This window comes from Ascoidea rubescens (assembly GCF_001661345.1).
Source record: "Ascoidea rubescens DSM 1968 unplaced genomic scaffold ASCRUscaffold_1, whole genome shotgun sequence".
Taxonomy (NCBI): Eukaryota; Fungi; Ascomycota; class Saccharomycetes; order Ascoideales; family Ascoideaceae; genus Ascoidea; species Ascoidea rubescens.
The window spans coordinates 1996706-2016478 of NW_017962913.1; the positions used below are offsets into that span (position 1 = coordinate 1996706).

The window sequence follows — 19773 nt, forward strand, 5'->3', positions numbered from 1 at the left end:
GATTAATAACGCTTCACATAAACATTCTGCTGCGTCGGATGTCAACCTCAATATGTGAGGTGGAACTGATTGAGACTAACCTGTTCGTATCAATTACCACGTATAGTTCAATAATGTAAAGAAAATTACTCTAATTTTTTTTAAATGTTTTACTATACAATTTCTTCTTTGATTGAATCCAATGACAGTGTTCCAGCACCCCGTGCTTTAACAATTTGTATATTGCGGCTTTCAAACCAATAATGTAAATAACATTTTTTTAACGATTCTTACATTCATAGTTTATGCTCTTCCAGTTTAAATTATTCTATTTATGCCGATACGATTTAGTTATATTGAACTCAAAACTACTGTTATCTTGCATTTTAGCTTCATCTAATTTCAGTTCAAGTATTAAAAATACAACTTCCAATTCGGTCGTAAATGAATATCTCTTTTGCTTAAACCCGTCATATTTTTAAATTTCTCTGGTTGCTCAAGATATTTGTTTTTCTGCAATCAGGATTGGTTGTTGCCATGAGCTTTATGTATATTTGTGGTACAAAAAACGCAGACGGTTACTTATTATTCTGAAGAGTTTTTATAATATTCCAAAATAATATAAATTTAATATGTTTTTAAGAACGAGCTACAAATATATGATATAATGGCTGATATGACTAAGTTATTTATTAAATATTAAAGTAAAAAATCTTAAATGTTTACAGATATCCAATCTTCCGTTTGCACAATAATTGAATTATCCACCAACTTCGACTTTGGGCCAACGGCTTAAAAGGAATTCATAAGTCAAATCAATCAATCATGATTGGAACAAATGGGAATGGGCAAAATGGCCACATTTTTAAACTTGGTTCACCAACCGAAGTTCTGATTACAAAGATATTGATGGGCTCATCCTGATGATATTTATTGCTGAAGATGATGGTTTTATTCTGTAGATTATTTCGATTGAAAACTTCTTTGTAAAACTTGAAATGTAATATACTTCTATTGGATGGCTAAGCAATTTGTTTATAGTATATGATTCTGGATGATTATAGAACGTACTAAAAAAAGCAAATTATTATCCATCTTTTTAATATTAGTAATGAAAAGCAGAGTTCAATCGTCGAATCCATGCAGGAGGTAAAATCCTCAATCATTTCCAATATGAATAGCATTCTTGAAATATGTTGGACTTAAATAACGAAACTAATGTATCGAATCGGTAATGCTTGTTAAACGTGAGCTTGAATATCTGAACGATGAACGTAGAAAAGAACGCGAGCTTTTTTATAGCTAACTGGGTTTGCTTAGAATTCGTCACCGGAGCACACCAGTGAGAGACAGCAATGGGCCGAATGTAGACATTAGGGGGTCTCACAACAACTTCTTATCCCAGTATACAACCATCAGAAGATGTGGTCATTGTAGAGCAACATTTTATCAAACCTTTGAACGGCTGCTCCCGCTGACCGAGCGGTTGCCGCTGCAAGTAAGAATGATTGTCTGCTGGGGCCCCTCCCAGGCGCAGTGGAGCCAGCCCGAATCGCCACTAGAGTCCCTCCAAGAAAAGGGATTGCGTTTCGGAATATGGGGTTATAGTAGCGCAGGCATACGCCTCCCACAAAGTACGCTCTTCTTACTATTTAAGCTTTGGGGCAAGGCGAGCTCTTTCACATTTCCCTTTTGAACGTGACCAGGTTTGATTGATAATACATTTGTTCGGCAGCACCGATATGTTTGAACAGCTGTTCAGCAAACAATCGTGGACCCCAATATATTAACACCGCTGAACAGAAGTAAATGATTATCACAATCCAATAGTAAAAAAATTACATGTCAATTATTTTATTAGCTAGAAAACCAAGATGAGTATGTTTTAAATGAAAAAAATCACAGTTAAGGAGTGAAATTTTACTTCTTGCAGAGATAATATTATCACAATCATTCAAAGAAAGTATAACAGTTCTGCAGCATAACAGAGAAGTATTCAGACACACCAGTAAAAACTAAGGCTAAACCGACGAAACCAGAAGACCAAAACTATTAACCGTTGAGGAATTGATGCAATTTATTGAGTTACTTGAACACTAAAGAGGTGAGTGTCGTGGTCAAGACATCAGAATCATCACTTTTCCTACCAACTCTCGCGGTATTAAAAAGACCATTGCTCAACCCTTTTATAATAAGATATCTTATTGGATTATTTAAGGAGGTTCAGTGATTTATGGGCTGGTTAGCCGAGTTGCTAGCAATATTGGTATCACCCAAGGAATTGGTTTTTCAATTTTGTACCAGTATATCTGAAGAACTTTAATAAAACCAGCGCTGTCATAACCTCCGAGAGTATAGGTGGTTCAGGGTCTGAAGTCCGCAAGATTATTGCATCTGGTATATTGTTGAGCCAAGTAACAGACCTTTTGACTATTCAAAATGATATATCGACCAGCTGATTTATGATTACCAATGGCTCTAGCCCAATCACTATCAGCCTATCTAAAGACCATAACAGAAGTAAGAACTTTGAAAAGAATAGTTAATTGATTTCAATTTCTCTATCATAGCGCTCTTCTAGCACAACTAACATGAATGTTGGGTGGTGCACCAAATTACTTATTCCATAACCCAGCAGCAAATCAATGTCAGACAGTAATCAATTTTTGAAGGAAATAGCAACACGTTTAATAATTCATCTGTGAAGTGATAAATGTTTGGCATTTAACGCAGAGCTGTCTGATTCAAGTGGCACATTTTATGCATTAATGATCATGCGTGCTGCCTGCCAATGATACTGATTCAATGAGAGTCTTTGATGTAATTGACAGATCTAAGCCTGCGTTAATAAAAGATATTATAGATTTTTTGAAACACTTCAACTGCATCAAAATGAACCAAAAATACTCCATTGTCTTTCGTTTTGGACAAAGAACTGAGATACCATTTCATGTCCATCACCATTGCGTGTGATGCTCCGCGAAGGATAAGATGATCAACATAGAAGCATTGGATGCAGTGAAAAATTTCTTTTGAAAGGAGAAGCATCCTAACAACTGCTCAAACCTTTTGAAATTCATACGTGTGGAGGGAATCAAGCGTTTTTATGTGCCATCGAAATGGAGATTATTCGAATCCATCAACAGAATTGTGAAGCCTTGAAATCCTACTCAGCAATAAAGAATCCTTGATGTTGATTCGTGTAATTTTCAGCTTCCATGTCGCTATTTGTAAATGGAACAGTTTCATGCATTTCGTGAACCGCGAATATCTTTCATGCTGCAATAGCAAGAAATTCCGCAACACTTTCATAGCTGACGACTAGACCAATGTTTAGTTATAAGCATTTCATTGAAGCAGAGAAAAGCCTTCACCAACCAGTCTGACGTTGGCAAGATCACCACTTGGTGCTAACTTTACTGAAATCTCTGAGGGACCGGCAACTGAATTTGATTCAAAACGCAATTGAAGCAGTGCTAAATATTGTCGTGATGCACACTCTGGAACTGTGAATGAGAAGCCGGAATCGACATGGTCACTGGAGGTTTTCAGTTAGCACAGGTAGCGGCAATAAAGCCAGCGGCCAATTGGGTGACAGGAGACCAGCAATAATGGCAACCTTTGAATGATTTCTAAATTGTTAAAAGGTATTTCTGATGTCCTCAAGTTCTTCTTGACGAACTTCTTTCTTCGCAGCAAGGTGGTACATAGGAATATCTGCTGCATTGTCAGTATCAGCAACTAGCTAAGAATCAGCTCTTGATTGAAGATATTACTTTGAATGGGATTTAGCGTCATTCGACACCGGCTGTCCGTTTATCTTCTCAGTACTTAGCAATATATTTATTTTGTTGATGATGGTTATTGTTTGATGAATTGTGGGACGCATATGCCTTCGTACTATCTTTATCGTTGAGTTCACTGACTGACTTGTCCCCCAAACACCGCCATCAATCGGTGGGACTGTAGTGGCTGATACAATATATAGATCAATTGCAGCAAATGATAGACCATAAATTACAAATAGTGCTTCATCAAGCGACTGCTAGAACAGGCAACACCAAATCCATTATGAGCATATGCGCTTTGCGTAGCCCGTTCTAGTGGTGTGGCAGGGAACAACCTCAGTGACGAAAGATGTATCCGCTATCTGGTTTGGATTATCTGATCAAAAATCATTGGATAAGCAGCACTCCCCAAACAATCTCATGCTACCCGCCGTTGATTTTTGTCTATCGAACGATTCATAGAGCCAATCAACAGACTGCGGAGTTTCGTCAAATAACAATAATCTACCACAATTTTTTCATCTCAGATTCGGTCGACAAAAAACTATAACCAGTAACTTCGATGAACATCATCTTTTCAATTGCCTGGTTGCTGGTTGAAAACGGTGGCCAGCTCCATCTTGAGGAGGCTCAAAAGAGACAGAAATTTTATGTTCGAGTCCTTCAGATCGGCAAAGATTTTTGAAAACCTGAATTCAAATTGGTTGCGAGATGTGACACTACGAGACAAATTATTTAATAATCGTCAAGTAAATTCTATATAGTACTCCATCCTGAATCCATCTAATAATTCATTCGCAATTGGAGCGGCAACGACTTACTCAAGCAATCACTAACGACAATGCGAAAATATCGATCTTCATCAACAGCAACAACAGGCATTAGCACAACATCATGAGCATAAGGTAGACTCTGAGCAGCAGTGCCGCGACTTCAAAACGATTTATTAATAAATTTGGTTGATTTATATTTTCACAAGTGTCACATTTCAAGCCACCGGTGAACGAAATGGCGAAGAAGGTCGCTATATCACTTGCAACAGACCCATCTTCATAATGTATTCTTTCAAGTCAGCTCGTAGTAGCCGACCCAACAGGAGCCGAGATACCGAGACATTCATATAGTCCTACAGCTGCTCTTCTTCCGGCGAATCAACCTTTCAAAAATTCCGAACCATTTTGAAGCGAAGCGGCACTGCTTACATGTAGCGGCTCAAATTCTAACAACATCCACATCCTGGCACCATCAAGAATATTGTCTTACGATCCAGTACTCAGAAGTATCACTGTACAAATTGTTTGAACATCATCCAAGGTGTCACCAATACGAGCAATCTGACCAAAATGAGGCATTCGATCGTTGGCACAAAGTGAGTTTCCACAAATCTATTGGCAAGGACTTGCCTGGTGATTCAGCACTTTTGAATTTAGCATCAGCTTGATAGTTGTTTTCAAAGACCATAACAGCAGCCTGAGATCACTATTGGGGAAGTCCACAGCATCCACCCCAGCCGAAGCATTGGGTTCTACAGATGATTCAGCGGGATCTGGCCAATGTGCAAAACGTTCTCTAGGCAAATGTTCTTTTTGTGAAATTGAGAGCATGTCATTTACTATTATTTTGGCTTCTCAAGTGGTTTATCACCAACTGAAACAAGCGCCGATGCACTTGGGCTATCAGTACACGCGTCATCATTAGCTCATTAACCGAAAATTTTGCAATAGCATAGGAAATTATGTTAGGGACTCTCCCAGGCGCAAGAAGCGCTGTGCCATCGGTCGTGGCCAAAACACAGTTAGCATGGTAAACCACACCAACATAACTGGCATTGCAGTCGTTGTGAATGATGCAATAATGTTCGTTATAGATTCATTTGCACTCCGCTTTATTTGACAATTAATTTTGCCAGTTACCAGAAGTCAATGACCTGGTCATATTAATAGCAGTCTCAACACCAACAACTCCATAATGCATCTCCAAGTTAACTAATCCTTAGCGGCGATTCCACCCACTGTATAGTACCTATTCAAGTGGAGCAGAGACTCATCCGCCTTTCACCAAGATATCTCGCATGGAAAACAAAGCAATTTTAGCTTTCACTGAATCGACATCAAGAACAAAACCTGTTTTTGATAGTGGCTTGAACCAACGTACCAAGATGAGCAGCTTTGAGAATGATCTCTCAAGCCCAAATTGTAAAACTGCAACATCAAATAGTGTCACTGATTTGCGGCCGCCAACATTGGCAATTTGCGCCATATCCTGTTGTAGGGAATTCATGAAAAAATATTCTGCTGAGAAGGTCTATCAGTTGGAAAAACGTAGAACAGAGCGACAACATTTTCTGGAACGATCTGCGATAGGACAAAGTCCGTCAGGCGAGCAGAACAGTGGCAGACACCCAAAATCTGATCATAAGAGCCCGCGAAACTGACAACCGCACTATATCTTATTAAGAGGTCGCAGGGATCCTCAATTGCATTTCGTTAGCTGACGTTTGTTGAAGTGCGAATATAGGAATAAGATATCTTCATCAACTAATACATGAATTGTTAGTGTAACAATGGAAAGCCCATAGATATGCATAGATTATCAATGAGTGAAATTAGATTATCTTTATGTATAAATGGAAATGCTGTTACTAAAAGCAGTTAAATAAAGACGGTACTACAACTAACATTTTCAATCTCATATTTTTCGTTTAAAGTTTCGATTCTAAAACTTGTAATAGTACAATTTGGTTTGAGGTTCGTAATTGTAGTGAATGTGACAGTTGATTGTATGGAGAAACAATTGAAGGTCATCGAATATGTTGTTTCCACTCGCTCACAAATAGTAGGTTTGATTTTGATTTGAGCAGAGTCAATGGAATGATTTTAAATCTTTCACGAATGTTTGAAATGCAGCTGTATCAAGTATCTTGGTGAGAATATCAACACCAATGTGTTTGGTATTATAATAACTCAATTCAACGCTGTTCTTCAAAATATCTTTTCAAACAATTTCATACTTATTAATAGTAGGCCTGAATCGAATCAGTGTGTATAATTGAGTTAATGGTGTCACAAACCAACGTTTATCACTATATAGATTGATAACACCCACTGGGGTTTGAATATCATGCGGTATCTATTGCAAAAGTGTTCTGCTTATTATTGTTTTGGTAATGAAAAGACAATCAGCGTCCCTTTATATAATTCTCCACATTTGGTTGCTTCTAGGAAATGCATGAAAACAAGTAACCGTTTATCATCCTGAACGAGTCACCATGATTTTTCCTTAAAGTTATATCCTTGCCAAATTTCTGACACTGACAACTGTTGGCTAGTGAAAACTTTCCCTTAATAGTTTTTGATTGTTTGACATTCAGTCTTATCAGCAATTCTCAAATGAGCCTTTAATAATTGAGTATTATTTTCATAGTTGTAAAATTTTGGGTGGATTGATTGACAAGCATCCTGTTACTTTTTGAAAACGCCAGATAAATGATGGATTGATGCGCCAACTAACTTGTCAGCTTTGACGTGATGTCGACAATGGCATATCATATCAGACTGTAATGGCCAAAAATAGTGATTTGCCAATAATCGAACTACATCTTCAATGATAAATTGTTTGCAGCATTGTTCATTGAGAATCATTTTCTAATGGGCTAGGTAAACGTGGATCCAATTCGTTTAATTGTTCTACTTGCACATCTGATTGAATTCTCTCAATAACGTCATATAAACAGTTGTCTATCTAATATTTATTTGCTCATTATTAGCTCGAAAAATCAAATTTGGACACCCCTTACATTTCATTGCGAAACTGCTCAGAAGTAATGTTGTTTCTTTGTCACTATCATCTTTTGATTTTTTCGAAGTTAAAAGATCATCAACATCAATTGACCCAAAAGAAGATGAGTTGTGGAGGAAACATAAGTCTCACAACGATTGAAAGCAGCTTTTGTTTGACTTAAAACAATTTCTGATTGAATTTGGAAAAAACAAGTTGAATTATTTTTTGATGATGCCCAAGAAAATTGTCTCTAACATTCATTCCAATTATCAAGTTGACACAAACTTCAACTTTCACCCTTTCTACATGGAGCAGTCAAAAATCGATGTAAATATCAAAAATTTAATTTTTATTGTATTGATAATTTAACTATTTTTAGCTAAAGGCGTCCTTTTTTCAGTTAATGGTATTCTATCATTACGTTGATACTTTAAAATTTTTCATTTTTAGTGGTTTTATGTTTACATTTGGGTTTAACACATTGTCACCTTAAAGTATTCTGTTTTTACATTTGAACATTTGCCAATTTAAGTGGCAGCGAAGCAATTGTGATTTTTTGTGATTTCATTAAAGAATAACATCTTTTTGTATAATCACTCATACATTATGTTACCTATTCTTATTCTGGATATTTCACAGTTTACATTAGAAATAATTTTTTTCTCAGATGTTCTTATCTTTGGCGACATTAAATGCGGACTTAATTAGTTATTCTTCGAAATAGGATGTATATTCATGAATAGTTAATGTTCAATCTCAAATTTTAACAATCAACCCTTTAAAGATGAGCGAATCACCATTATCATTCCAGTGATTCTCCTGGAGGAAGATACCTTTAAGAACGGCCATTCAGCAGCGGTAACAAACTTAACAAATGTGATTGATTGAATTCACATGACGATTGTTATCAGCTAATTGTGGCCAATAAGGAATTTTCCAGAAGAATGAACGAATGACAACTTTAAAAGTAGGTCATCTGTTAAAAGATGAGATTCAATATTCAAGACTGGTTTAATAAGTGATTGATTTATATACTAAATATAAAATTTATTCCTATTGTGCAGCTAATAATATAATGTTATTCGATTACATTTGATAATTATTGAATCGATTTATATAAATGAAAATTTTGTGTTCTTTCTATATCACAAATAAAACAAAATTTTCAGATGATGAAAATATCAAGAATGTAAAAAGTAAAATATCCAAAATAACAACACCAATCACAAAAAATGATTGACTTAAGCAACAGAACCCCAATCTTTATCAGTCATTGGTATGTGATAATTGCATTATTTTGGCTGAAATTGGCTAAAGTTCAAATGAAAAAGCTGGAGAATTCTAACTGAAAACATATAGAGTTGATTTGTGAAAACGGAATAACCTTAAACAAATCACAATAACTTTAAATAGACTAAGATAAATCGTAAATGTGAAATAAAATCTTTTTCACAATAATAGGTAAATGATCAAAGAACAAGTAATTACAGTTCTGAAATTCACCTCATTGGTTTAACTCTTGGAATCCACAAGTGGTAACAACAAGAGTTTCGGCAAGGTGGAAACAGGAACAAACGGCAGATCCAATGCGAAGTGGGGAGATTGAAGTTAATTAAAATTGGTTTGTTCACAATGTTGCTGTAAACGGTTTGCAACCATTTGTTTCGTGTTTACGAAAGATTACGGTTGTTTCTTTACTATTTCGGGCTCAGCAGATGTTTGTGCAACAGTCAGTTGCAAATGCGTTGTTTAGTTAAATGCGCATTTCTTGCATTAGAAATTGAGGATCTTCAGCTGGTGGGCTCGTAATGTCACAACGAATAATGATGGAATAATATTAGGTATTTTTGATAGGAGTACATGCTCTTCATCATCCAGAATGGGATTTTTTTAGTTTTGGTAAGCTCTTTCATTATGTTTAATTTGACCTGAGAACAATTCTGTTGGATGATCTGCATGTTGATCTGTAATTAGTGATATTTTGAGTTGATTTAAGTCATCATCGCTTTCAATATTACACCAAATTATTGTTTAGAAATTGTATACCTTTTTGGAAGACTGATGTTTGCCAGGTGAATCGGTAATGTTAATAATTGGACTAAATATCATCATAGATTTCATATCAATATCAGATTGCTTGTGATGAAGCAAGCTATCGATAACTGTAGTTTATGCATAGAATTACTAACAAGTTAATTGGAAATATCTTATTCAAGAGGGACAGCAATCTACTCTGATTTTTTGATTTGTATTGATATAAAGGAATTTGTAATATCATTGTTTAATGGTTAACTTATCTGAATTTCTTCTTCATTATTGGTAGTATTTCAGGCTCAGTTTGACAGTTGAGGTTCAAACCAAGAATGATAGGTGGTTGGAGAAGTGGATGGGCTATTAGCAAGAGGGTTTTCACTTTCAATATGGTTGTTTGTATTAAGCAATTTTTATTCAACCGATGAATTTGACATTATGATACAAACTAACTTGCTGTAAATATTATCCCTGAGGTTTTCGGTGAAACAGACGCAATTTGGTATTTTCAAGAAAGACCAAGAAATTAGCCAGTGATGTTGTTCTGAAAGATTTTTCGTCTAACAATCTGAATAACTGGAGATATATTTGAGCAGCAAATGGATCATTGAGCATTGCATTGTTTTTGGTTTGACTAAGTATCTCTGATGCAGATGGTCTTCTATGATTGATTGGAGTAATCCTGTTCAGATAAATCGAATATTCAAGTCCAATGTTCCAAAATTGATTTCGAACATTAGTAACACTTACTAGTTGGTGATTCTCTTTACCATTTGTTTCTTTGAAATTTCACCTGTTTTGATTTTGAAGGGATGAATATGATGGTGCCTTTTGTTATTTTTGTTTGTCATTGATGCCAAGGTGATTAAACACATTTCTGACGAAATTTTTTTCCACCGAAGAAAAAATTAAAAGTTATTACGTTCGGCCATTTCACTTTAGAATTACTGCTAGCTTTCATTGAGATTCCAAAGTTTGCAACAAGATCTCCATTCCCGGATTCCAACGAACGATATATGTATCACAACATATATTGATTCAAACTACTTCATTTAACGATTTTCATTTAAATGTATTGTGTTTAGACATTTACCACTAGCAATGTTTATTGAATGATATTGCACTTTGACTCAAAGCATTCCTAATTTTCCACTTGAACTTTATCAATTTGAAGTGAAAGTTATTCGATTTTTCCATTTGAACATCAGCCAATTATAGCTATAGTATCGCAATCAAGATCTATCATGATGGCAGATTAGAATATGTTCCTCTGCTTAAATTGCTTCGATTGTAAGAAGAGCTATCCAATTGTAGACATTTTTCGTCTTACATTGCAGATAATTTTTTTTTTGAAACTATCCTTTCAGTTGTGATATCAAAAGCGGACATTCTTTGCCATTTTTCTATATCGTTCAAGACAATATTGAAACCCATGTAATACAAATATATTATTAGAATGAGGGTAGAAAGATATTATATATTTGAACAATTAATCATATATTTATGCAAATCATTTACGGTGTACAATGACAAATTTCATCAAATTTGTATTTTTCATTTTACACTGGTTCTAAATTTTTTCCAAATCTCCATTTCGGCCGCATTGTAGTAACAAAATAGGACTCCCTCTATTCAATCAATCACGATTCATAAGGTCGGAAAAGTTATTAAATGCCGGGTGGTTGCAACTTAGTTGGTCTAGAAGATCATTAATTTCGTTGATGCGGATGAGTTTATTTCAATGGAATTCATGGCGGCAACTAATGTCAAACGAATTCCAAAAGGATTTTTTTGTATCTTTGATGGATTAGTGAAAGCAGTCTTTCAATGCTAAGTAATTTGACTTTATTACGAGTAGGAAGCTGTTGAAATCTTTATTGATAACATACAACAGTATCTCAATGCAAATACGATAGAACCAATTAATATTATAGGACACTTATCAAATCCATCAATTGGTGAATTATTTATCACACAATTTAAAATGTATATTAGGACTGTTTCCGTTCTTTATCCAAGAATTATATAAATTTTTTCTTATGCTGTTCTTTTTACGTTTGAAAGCAAAAATGTTGCGAAATAAATTGGAATCAACGGCTTAACTTGCATCGGATTCGATGCCACCGATCGGATGACTTCTGTATTTAGTATTGAGATTTTCAATCACTTCCATTAATAAAGGAAGAAGGATTGTCAGCAAAATCATCTAAATCAACTCCACGTAGCAATGACTTTGAAGAACCAAATTTTATGTTAGGTAAAGATAGATGGCTCGGCGGTAGCAGGTTGGATGCTACAGCACAATTGACCGAAAACCATGGACGTTTCAATTCTACGAGTCTCCCCAACTAGTTGAGTGTCCTGATGACTTCAACGTTGTTATTAATTATAGTTCAAAGGCGGATTCTGGGGAGGTTAAATTATTTTTTAGTAATTTCAAGTTCAAAATGTACTCCCCTTTGGTTTCGGAGCTCATGTTGCGATTGTTGTTGAGTAAATGAGTGTTCAAAATAAATCCAACAACTGAATCAAAGATGTCAATGTCACGATATTCGTAGAACAGATCGAACTGTTGATGCTGGATGATCAAAAGTATGCAATGCCAGGATTGTTTCAGACTTACCAACTAATATCAATAGTCTCTTAAACTGGCTGAAAATAATTACACAGCAGACTTTGAAAAAAAGAACAATCGACTGACAAAGGTGGGGAGATGTTTGATGAGTGTGTGATGATTAATAAATCACGCTTGCCAATTGCAGAAAAAGTACAAAATGATTTGGTTTTCACCACTGATTGAGATAGGCCTCTACATCACTTTACGGCAGTCGACGTTTTGATATCAAATTAATTCCTAATGCAAAATGTATACACTCCTAGCGATATCAATAGCGCATCAATTAACGGAATTTATGTTGTATGGATCTAAGGAAAGAAGCAATTTCTGAATTTCACAACTCAAATCAAGTGATTATTGAGGAGCGTTTCATTGCTGATTTTACTGACTCAATTAATGCCGCTTATTGATTAATTGGTTCGGAATATAAGTCTAATTATATTGTTGCTCAAAATCTCTCGTTTAAATGAGATCCTGGTGAATGATCAATTGAATCTTTATTAGTATTTTCAACATTACTTACATTAGGAATCACACCATCTCGATCGATCAAAGCTGAAAATCGTTTCAGTAGAGCTATTGCTGGAGCTTTCACCGATGACCCGATTTGAGTGTATGATGCTGCTGCACTGAAGTGGCCGTCCCAAAATAGAGAAACACTGAAAATCAAGAAACAAATCCAACAAGACACAAAAAAAAAAATCGAATGATTAGTTTTAACTTTCCGATGGCTATTGAATTTTCTCATTCAGACATTCGATCCTTTTGCACAACTATATTCCGATGCGTATTAATTGTGTTTTTCCATCGCAAATATCTAAGAGAACCGTAAAGGCTGTTGAAGTCGATCATCCATTTGGTCCTTTGGTGTTCAGTTTAATCATAATGTCAGACAAAAGATTTGCAGCACAGACATTAAAAAAACTTTTCTTGCATTTAGTACAAACGAAAATGCATTGTTTTCATACGCGAAGGTGACCAATAGATTCCGATTAAAATCAGTCTGAACAACGATTCAATTTAAAATACATCAACGAAATAAGATACAAGGAATTAAAAACTTTGCACCTTCAAGCCGTTTCACCAATAATACAAGTACAATAGAATGTACCTGCAGTTTTTCCGTTGATCGTCAACGTTCAATCCTATCCTACAATTGCAGAGCTAAGACACAAGTTATTGAGATGGCTAAAGTATTACACAACGATATTAATAATTTCTCTACTGCATCATCAAATAAACAATTTGATTTTATGTCGATTGCTATCGAGAAAAATAGATCAATGAACTTGTAACACATCCAAAAGCTGCCTCAAAATGAATCAAAGGTTCGCTTCCTCACATGCTCTGCGAAGATTAGTAACAGATTTACGATGCAAGTCAGACCAAGCATGGAAATTTGCAAGCCACCTGGAGAGCATCACTTCATTAAATAAATAAATGATTTCAGCAGAATGCCTGTGTCTAATTGTGAATATGATGATAACTAAAATCAATTGAAATAATCACCCATTGTCAAAGTAGTGGAAGACCACCTACAGGAATTATTCACAGGTAAAATTAAAGATATTGAAGGAACTTCCAAGTCTTCAATGGTCCCGTTTGGTGACGATGAAGCTCTTCTATGGGTGTCAATATGAAAATATATCGATGCAAGACTGCTTGAAGATGCTTTAATAACCTTACAGAAACCCGAAACGTTAGCTGTTAGGGCTAAGAAATGAATTCCATTGAAAAAAATGATTGATTTTCATTAGCTGCACCATCATCCTCAAATGTAGTAAGAAAGAAAAGAATCTTGGAATTCAATGCAATAGACGCAACAAATTATTCATAACGACTTAAGACAAGGAGAGATAGAAAATGATCTTGCAAAGAAGTTGCCCATAGAAATATTGATGTCCATCCTGCAGTGATGAAATATGATAAATTTCGATCAATAAATTGATTAGCCGCAACCAAAAGAAACGATATCGTCCAATTATGTTATGCTGGATCGAGTTGACCGCAACACCTTCTGCAAAAAATGAATATCGGAGATAGGAACGTGAAAGGCTTGGCCTGGCCCATTTATAGTGAACTGGTTTTGAACACCAACCGGCATCAAAAAAAACCGATGATCAATACCGAGAAAACAACTGCAGCTATCCGCTTGGCTTGGAACAATCTTCGGTAACAGAGAAACCAAACCTGAGATCATCGTGTGATGTACGGAATTTCGTTATGAATTAAGCCAATAGCTGCTCCCGATGGCCGATCTGTTCCCTGTGGACACTGCAAAATATGGTTTCCATAAATCGTCACGCGGCCGCAGACAAGTTGGATCAAATTTGAGCGACGTCCATCTACTGATATCCATGAAAAAGTATAGACGATTGTTCTTGCGGAATTAACGGCATTTGCGTCTTGCGGGAAAAGCTTCCTCTCACCCATCCTTGAAAATGAATTCAATGGAATAAATATATGAAAGCGAAGCACGCTGAGCAAAACGGCAGCCCAACTCATCGGAAACGGACACATGCCACTGTGACCTACGGGATTTGACCGGTAACAGAGATTGAGAGTTGGCTAGTACCCGCTTAGAAACCAAGTGTGGGTGGACGGGAGGATCCCAGCAGGCTCCCATATCCGAAAACCGACGTCACACATTAGGGATAATTAAGCGGAATAATGTCCAGAAGCTGCAGGGGAGCGTTAGGGTTCGCAGAACAGTTTCCAGGTGCTGGTGCGAGACATCAATTTAATGGTTCTCATGACGGGCGCCTGCAGAGTCTTGAAATCAGAACCGCGGCCCTGTAATTGAGCACATCTTGGAGCGCGTAAAATAGGTGTTTCTCAATCTCTGGCAAGTGCGAGACATTTCAATCAGGTTAGGGACCCTTCAAACCTAAGTGCTTAAAGTGTTCATTAGCCTTGTCGGTGAAGAGCGCTACCCGGGGAGCATGTTATTTTGCTTTTCGCGAACAGCAGTTGCTGTGAATCGCATCTCAGGCTCCATCCATAGACTACTATATAAATCCAAACACAAAACTAGTACCAAGAATTAAGAAAATCAAAGAATAAAAATATCAAAAAATAATGAGAGCATTTCAAAGTCACTGTACATTACAATTCCTACATATGCGTCTCTGAACGAAACCAGAAACTTTTAACTCGATGAAACTGGTAAGGATTGCAAAATCAATATATCCTCAGTCAGTCAAATAGATGATTAACAATACTGAGGCAAATGTAAGGGGAAATCCGTTTAACAATAATACTCAAATGATCCCAAATTAACGTAGACACCGAACTAAAATGAAGGTTAGTTCAATCCCGCATTCAATTCATTTGGATATATGACCGATGGGAGGCTTAGCGCCCTATGAAACAAATCGGCCTCATTGATTTTAGTAGCATCCCTTGAAATGGTAAAAGCCCCATCGCACGACTCTTTTATAAAGTATTAGATGAATGATATACCTTATCAGGTTTTGAGATTTTCAGGATGGATAGCCGCGATGATAGCAGTATTGTCACGTCAATACATCAATTGATTATCGACGTTTCAAACAAGATAGTTGAACGCCAGGACTAGAAACACAGGACTGTTGACGGCGTCATTGATTGAGTTAGATGACCTTTCGGATGTGAGTATGGCCACAAAGGCCTGCATCATGGGGTCCCAAGATGCTGGGGTGGAAATAATGAGATTCCTATTACGATCCAGCTGATTTTTGATGAGCAGATTGTCAGGCCCAATCTCTGTTGGTGGAGACAAATAACTCAATTGATGAGATAGCATTGTAACCAACAGTTAATTAGACTGAGTGAAAATCCCTTGTCACCTATTTCTCTCAACATAAATGAATTAAGCATGGAGAACCAAGAAATCCAAGGCGTATAGTAACCAAACGGCAGTAGCTGATTGGTTCGGTGAACCCTATGCTGGAAGATGCAACGAGCCAACATTGGATCCGCAAAACAGTAATTGTTTTCCATCTGGCTCAGGGCGGACTCATGCAAGTACCCCCTTGTATGAGGTAATCGTCCATGCTGTTGCCCGCTATTCAGACAGATCCATTTTGACGTGCTGACCGATCGGTCTGTCGTACGCGTCGATAAGTACGCAAATTCGTTCCTTACGTTGAGCAACCCCACCCCCAAAAACCGCCCAGTAGTCATTTCTAGGTGTTATACTTTGAGCAATCAACTGACACATCATAAGAGCAGCTTCACCATTGATTTTCAATATAGGAGTTTAACTAAATCATCAGCACACAATGGAAGCATTCAGCGGAGCTAATTTTTGAAATGAGATTGGCAGCATCACAAGGTGAACCCCGTGAAAATACAAACTATTGAAGTGAATTAAGACTCGTCTTGTCCCATCGATGAACAGACTCCTTCAGTACATAAATTGACTTGTGCGCCTTGGAGACTGTCTGAAGACATTCAACATTAGCGAATTCGGGGCGCCGCTTCCTGTAGATTTCAGCATCGATAACAGCATAATCGAATGCGGTTCTCCTATTATATTGATGATCCTTGAACGGATTTGTTGGTGCAACGGCAGGAACTGATCACACAATGGCGTTCCTAATGACTGTAATAACTCTTTCAGTATATTCAATACTTTCTAGATGAGAGAACCCTAACCATTTAGTGCGGCATTAGAAATTGTACAAGTTGATGGTCAATATATTGCAAATGAGAATGGATAGGAAACAGAAATATTTTCAATTTCAAAATAAATGGCATGCGATTACTATTATGGGCATTGCTTGAAACTATATTCAAAAGGAATTTTCCACATTGGTTCAGCTGAAATTGGGTTAACAGTGGTAGTGGCAATAATGGCGCAGCCAAACATGTTAGTGCAAATCTCGTTTTGGTGGTATTTATTAATTTGTTGGAAATCCATTTTACTACAGTTTCAGAGTGTCCATGATTTTCTTGATGATCTTTGCTGCTTTCAGCAACGAGGTCCATATCTGATTCAGCACCAGTGATAACAGCAATATCTGACGAATATACCAACGGATGCTGCAGCTCTTTTCGAGTTAATTTCATTGTGATCCGCATTATTGTTCACTTCATCTTTTGAGGTGATGACAATACGTATCTCATTCACTTTCGAGTTTCGTCTCAAGGATCGTCTGAAGGAGATGGAGCTGTGTTATCGTTCCCATTGGTAGCAGTGGGCTAATTTGTTTCAACAGCAGCAGCGGCGTTGGCTGCAGTTCCAACGGCTGATGAGAATTTTGGTTGAAGAGCATCTGATGATCAATCGTTGATCGAAAATTTTGTTCATTCGTAGGAGACAAAGAATTGACAACATCGCAGCTGATATTTGAATTATGCACTATTTGCGCAACTGTACCTTTGTTGCAGCCTAGAAGAAAAAAGGAGACACGTGCCTCAGCTAACATGCTTCGCTTGATCTATGTGGGGATGGTGTCAAGCGCATGGCATCCAAACAAGTTAGACAGGGCATCTCCTAACCTTCACTCATAAAGAATTTGAACGAGGTAGTCAACAGAGGTGGACGTTTGGGGCAGAACAAATTCATCAAACAGAGTGCACACCTGAGTGCTTTGTTCTGAATGAATGAAAAAGTATTTTCCAATAACGTTGTCCTCCCGATTGTGATCATCTGCCACTGCCATTGTTTGCTCACCGCACTTTAATAAGGCTCATAAAGAACAGATGTTGGTTATTTTATTTCATTAGTTTGCGAATGGTATTTCAGAAGCTTGGATGCAAACAGCGTATGAGATCTGGACGTATCATCGGTCTCATCCAATAATCGATGACCAAACATCATATAATATATCAACGGCGCATTTGTCATCAACATCTAGTAATTTCAAATGCAGCATCATTTTAGAGTAACCTTCAACAATGGTGACAATATTGAATCACTCATTAAACCAGAACTGCGATTCGCAAACCAGTTTTGAACTTGAACAAACCCAAGAACAGGAGTGGTGTTGCAACCATCCGATATTGTATTAATTTTGGTCAGTTTTTCGCTGCGGCTAGCCTCATACTGTGACCCACCAATAGCGGCAATACCATTGTTGATCCTTAACTCGTTTACAACTGTCTCTGCTTCATATCCTGAACGTTGATGAACCTTTGCCGAAATAGATCAAACAGCAGATTGGGAAACGATTGAGTCATTCAATGTTGAATCTGCTGTCTTGCTAGCTAGTGCACCGTTGAGAACAGGACAAAATTCATTCTAAGAAACCAGTGCCACACTCTGTGTTGCTGCTGACTTTGAATTCAATTTTGATCCATTGGTAGTATAAAAATCAATTTTCAAATAGTTGAGCAATTGAGGTTTTCCTAGTAGCATTACGGCTAGCATCAACGATAGTGACACTAATAGGACTTTTCAGATTTGAAAGAGGAGTTATGTCGGTGACCCAAACTGGGTTTGCATATCAACTTTAGTGGCATCCAGAATGGCCTCAACAGCAGAAGCGTGGGGTGCAACCGGTCCGCCGGCCGGAGCTGGAGGTCGGGCTAACGCTTCCATGCCTAATGTGCATTTTTGTCACCATCTCTAACCCAAGTCTATCCTTCTGGACAGAGTTGGTGTGGCACCAACAAGCAGCAAAGAAAATAATTGAAACGGAATCAGCATTGGAAACAGCAAGAAGTGTGAAAAAAATTCTTTGATGAATCATTTGTGATCCCCCTTATTGGACAATGCAGCTTTCCGTTTGCAAAAAAAAACAGCGCGTCGAAGTAACAGCAGGTTCATCACCAATAATGAAATTGATCGTCTGCATCTTTACCATTTGATCACGGCCAATTCAACCAATCTATAACACTTCATCCAATACAGCAGACACAAAGTAGCCCTGATTCGTCGCCTGGCAAACTGGTTTTAACGCAACATTCAATTTGATGAATAAGGCTTATCACAAAAGATAGACACTGCTTTGCTAACAGCTACATCTAAAATTCAAAATTGAGCTGCATTGGATTTCAAGACAAACGCCAAAGATTTGAAGTTAGCACCACCCATTTCTTTCTTTGAGTCTTGCGAAGCTGATTGGGAAATCCGCTCATGGTCTGTTGTGGCGAGTATATCATAGTATGTTAAGCTGAAAGAATATATGAAAATGGCGATCGTGGATCATATCGCCAGATCGGCTATTGAAACACTGTGATAAATCTGAGTGGTTACCTGAGCACTCCGGAAGCCCAGCGGAAAAAAGTGAATTTTACGTCCGGTGGTGACACATCAAATGTCAAGACCACTATCACGATTTGGCCAATTGACTACGCAGATTTTCTGATTCTCCCGCCAGATCTTTTACGAAGAAACAAATGAATGGCAATGAAAAAGTGGATTCAATGCTTCAAGGAGGCCGCACTCGTGCGGTTCAATAAATCTTAAACGGTTTTCAAAGGAAGCTGTCGCTTCTCTTGATGATTGATAGATCATTGAATGGTCAGTAGCTCCACTTGCTTAATATACAATTCTGTTAATGATCTACCAATTGCTGAAAAGGGAAATGCAGTTACTCGTAAAGCAAATACATTTCTTAAGAGCCACTTCGAACAGATGAAAATGCGATC

General features: G+C 37.2%; 1 protein-coding gene across 1 annotated transcript; it reads right to left on the reverse strand.

Moving 5' to 3' along the window:
- Nucleotides 1–794: 794 nt before the first annotated feature.
- Nucleotides 795–18538, reverse strand: ASCRUDRAFT_5941 (uncharacterized protein; the record flags this gene model as incomplete). The annotated part of the gene is made up of 5 exons (XM_020191232.1): nt 795–1001; nt 9594–9709; nt 10073–10260; nt 17425–17569; nt 18442–18538. The coding sequence occupies 5 exons, from the start codon at nt 18536–18538 to the stop codon at nt 795–797; spliced, it is 753 nt and encodes a 250-aa protein (XP_020050368.1).
- Nucleotides 18539–19773: the final 1235 nt, after the last annotated feature.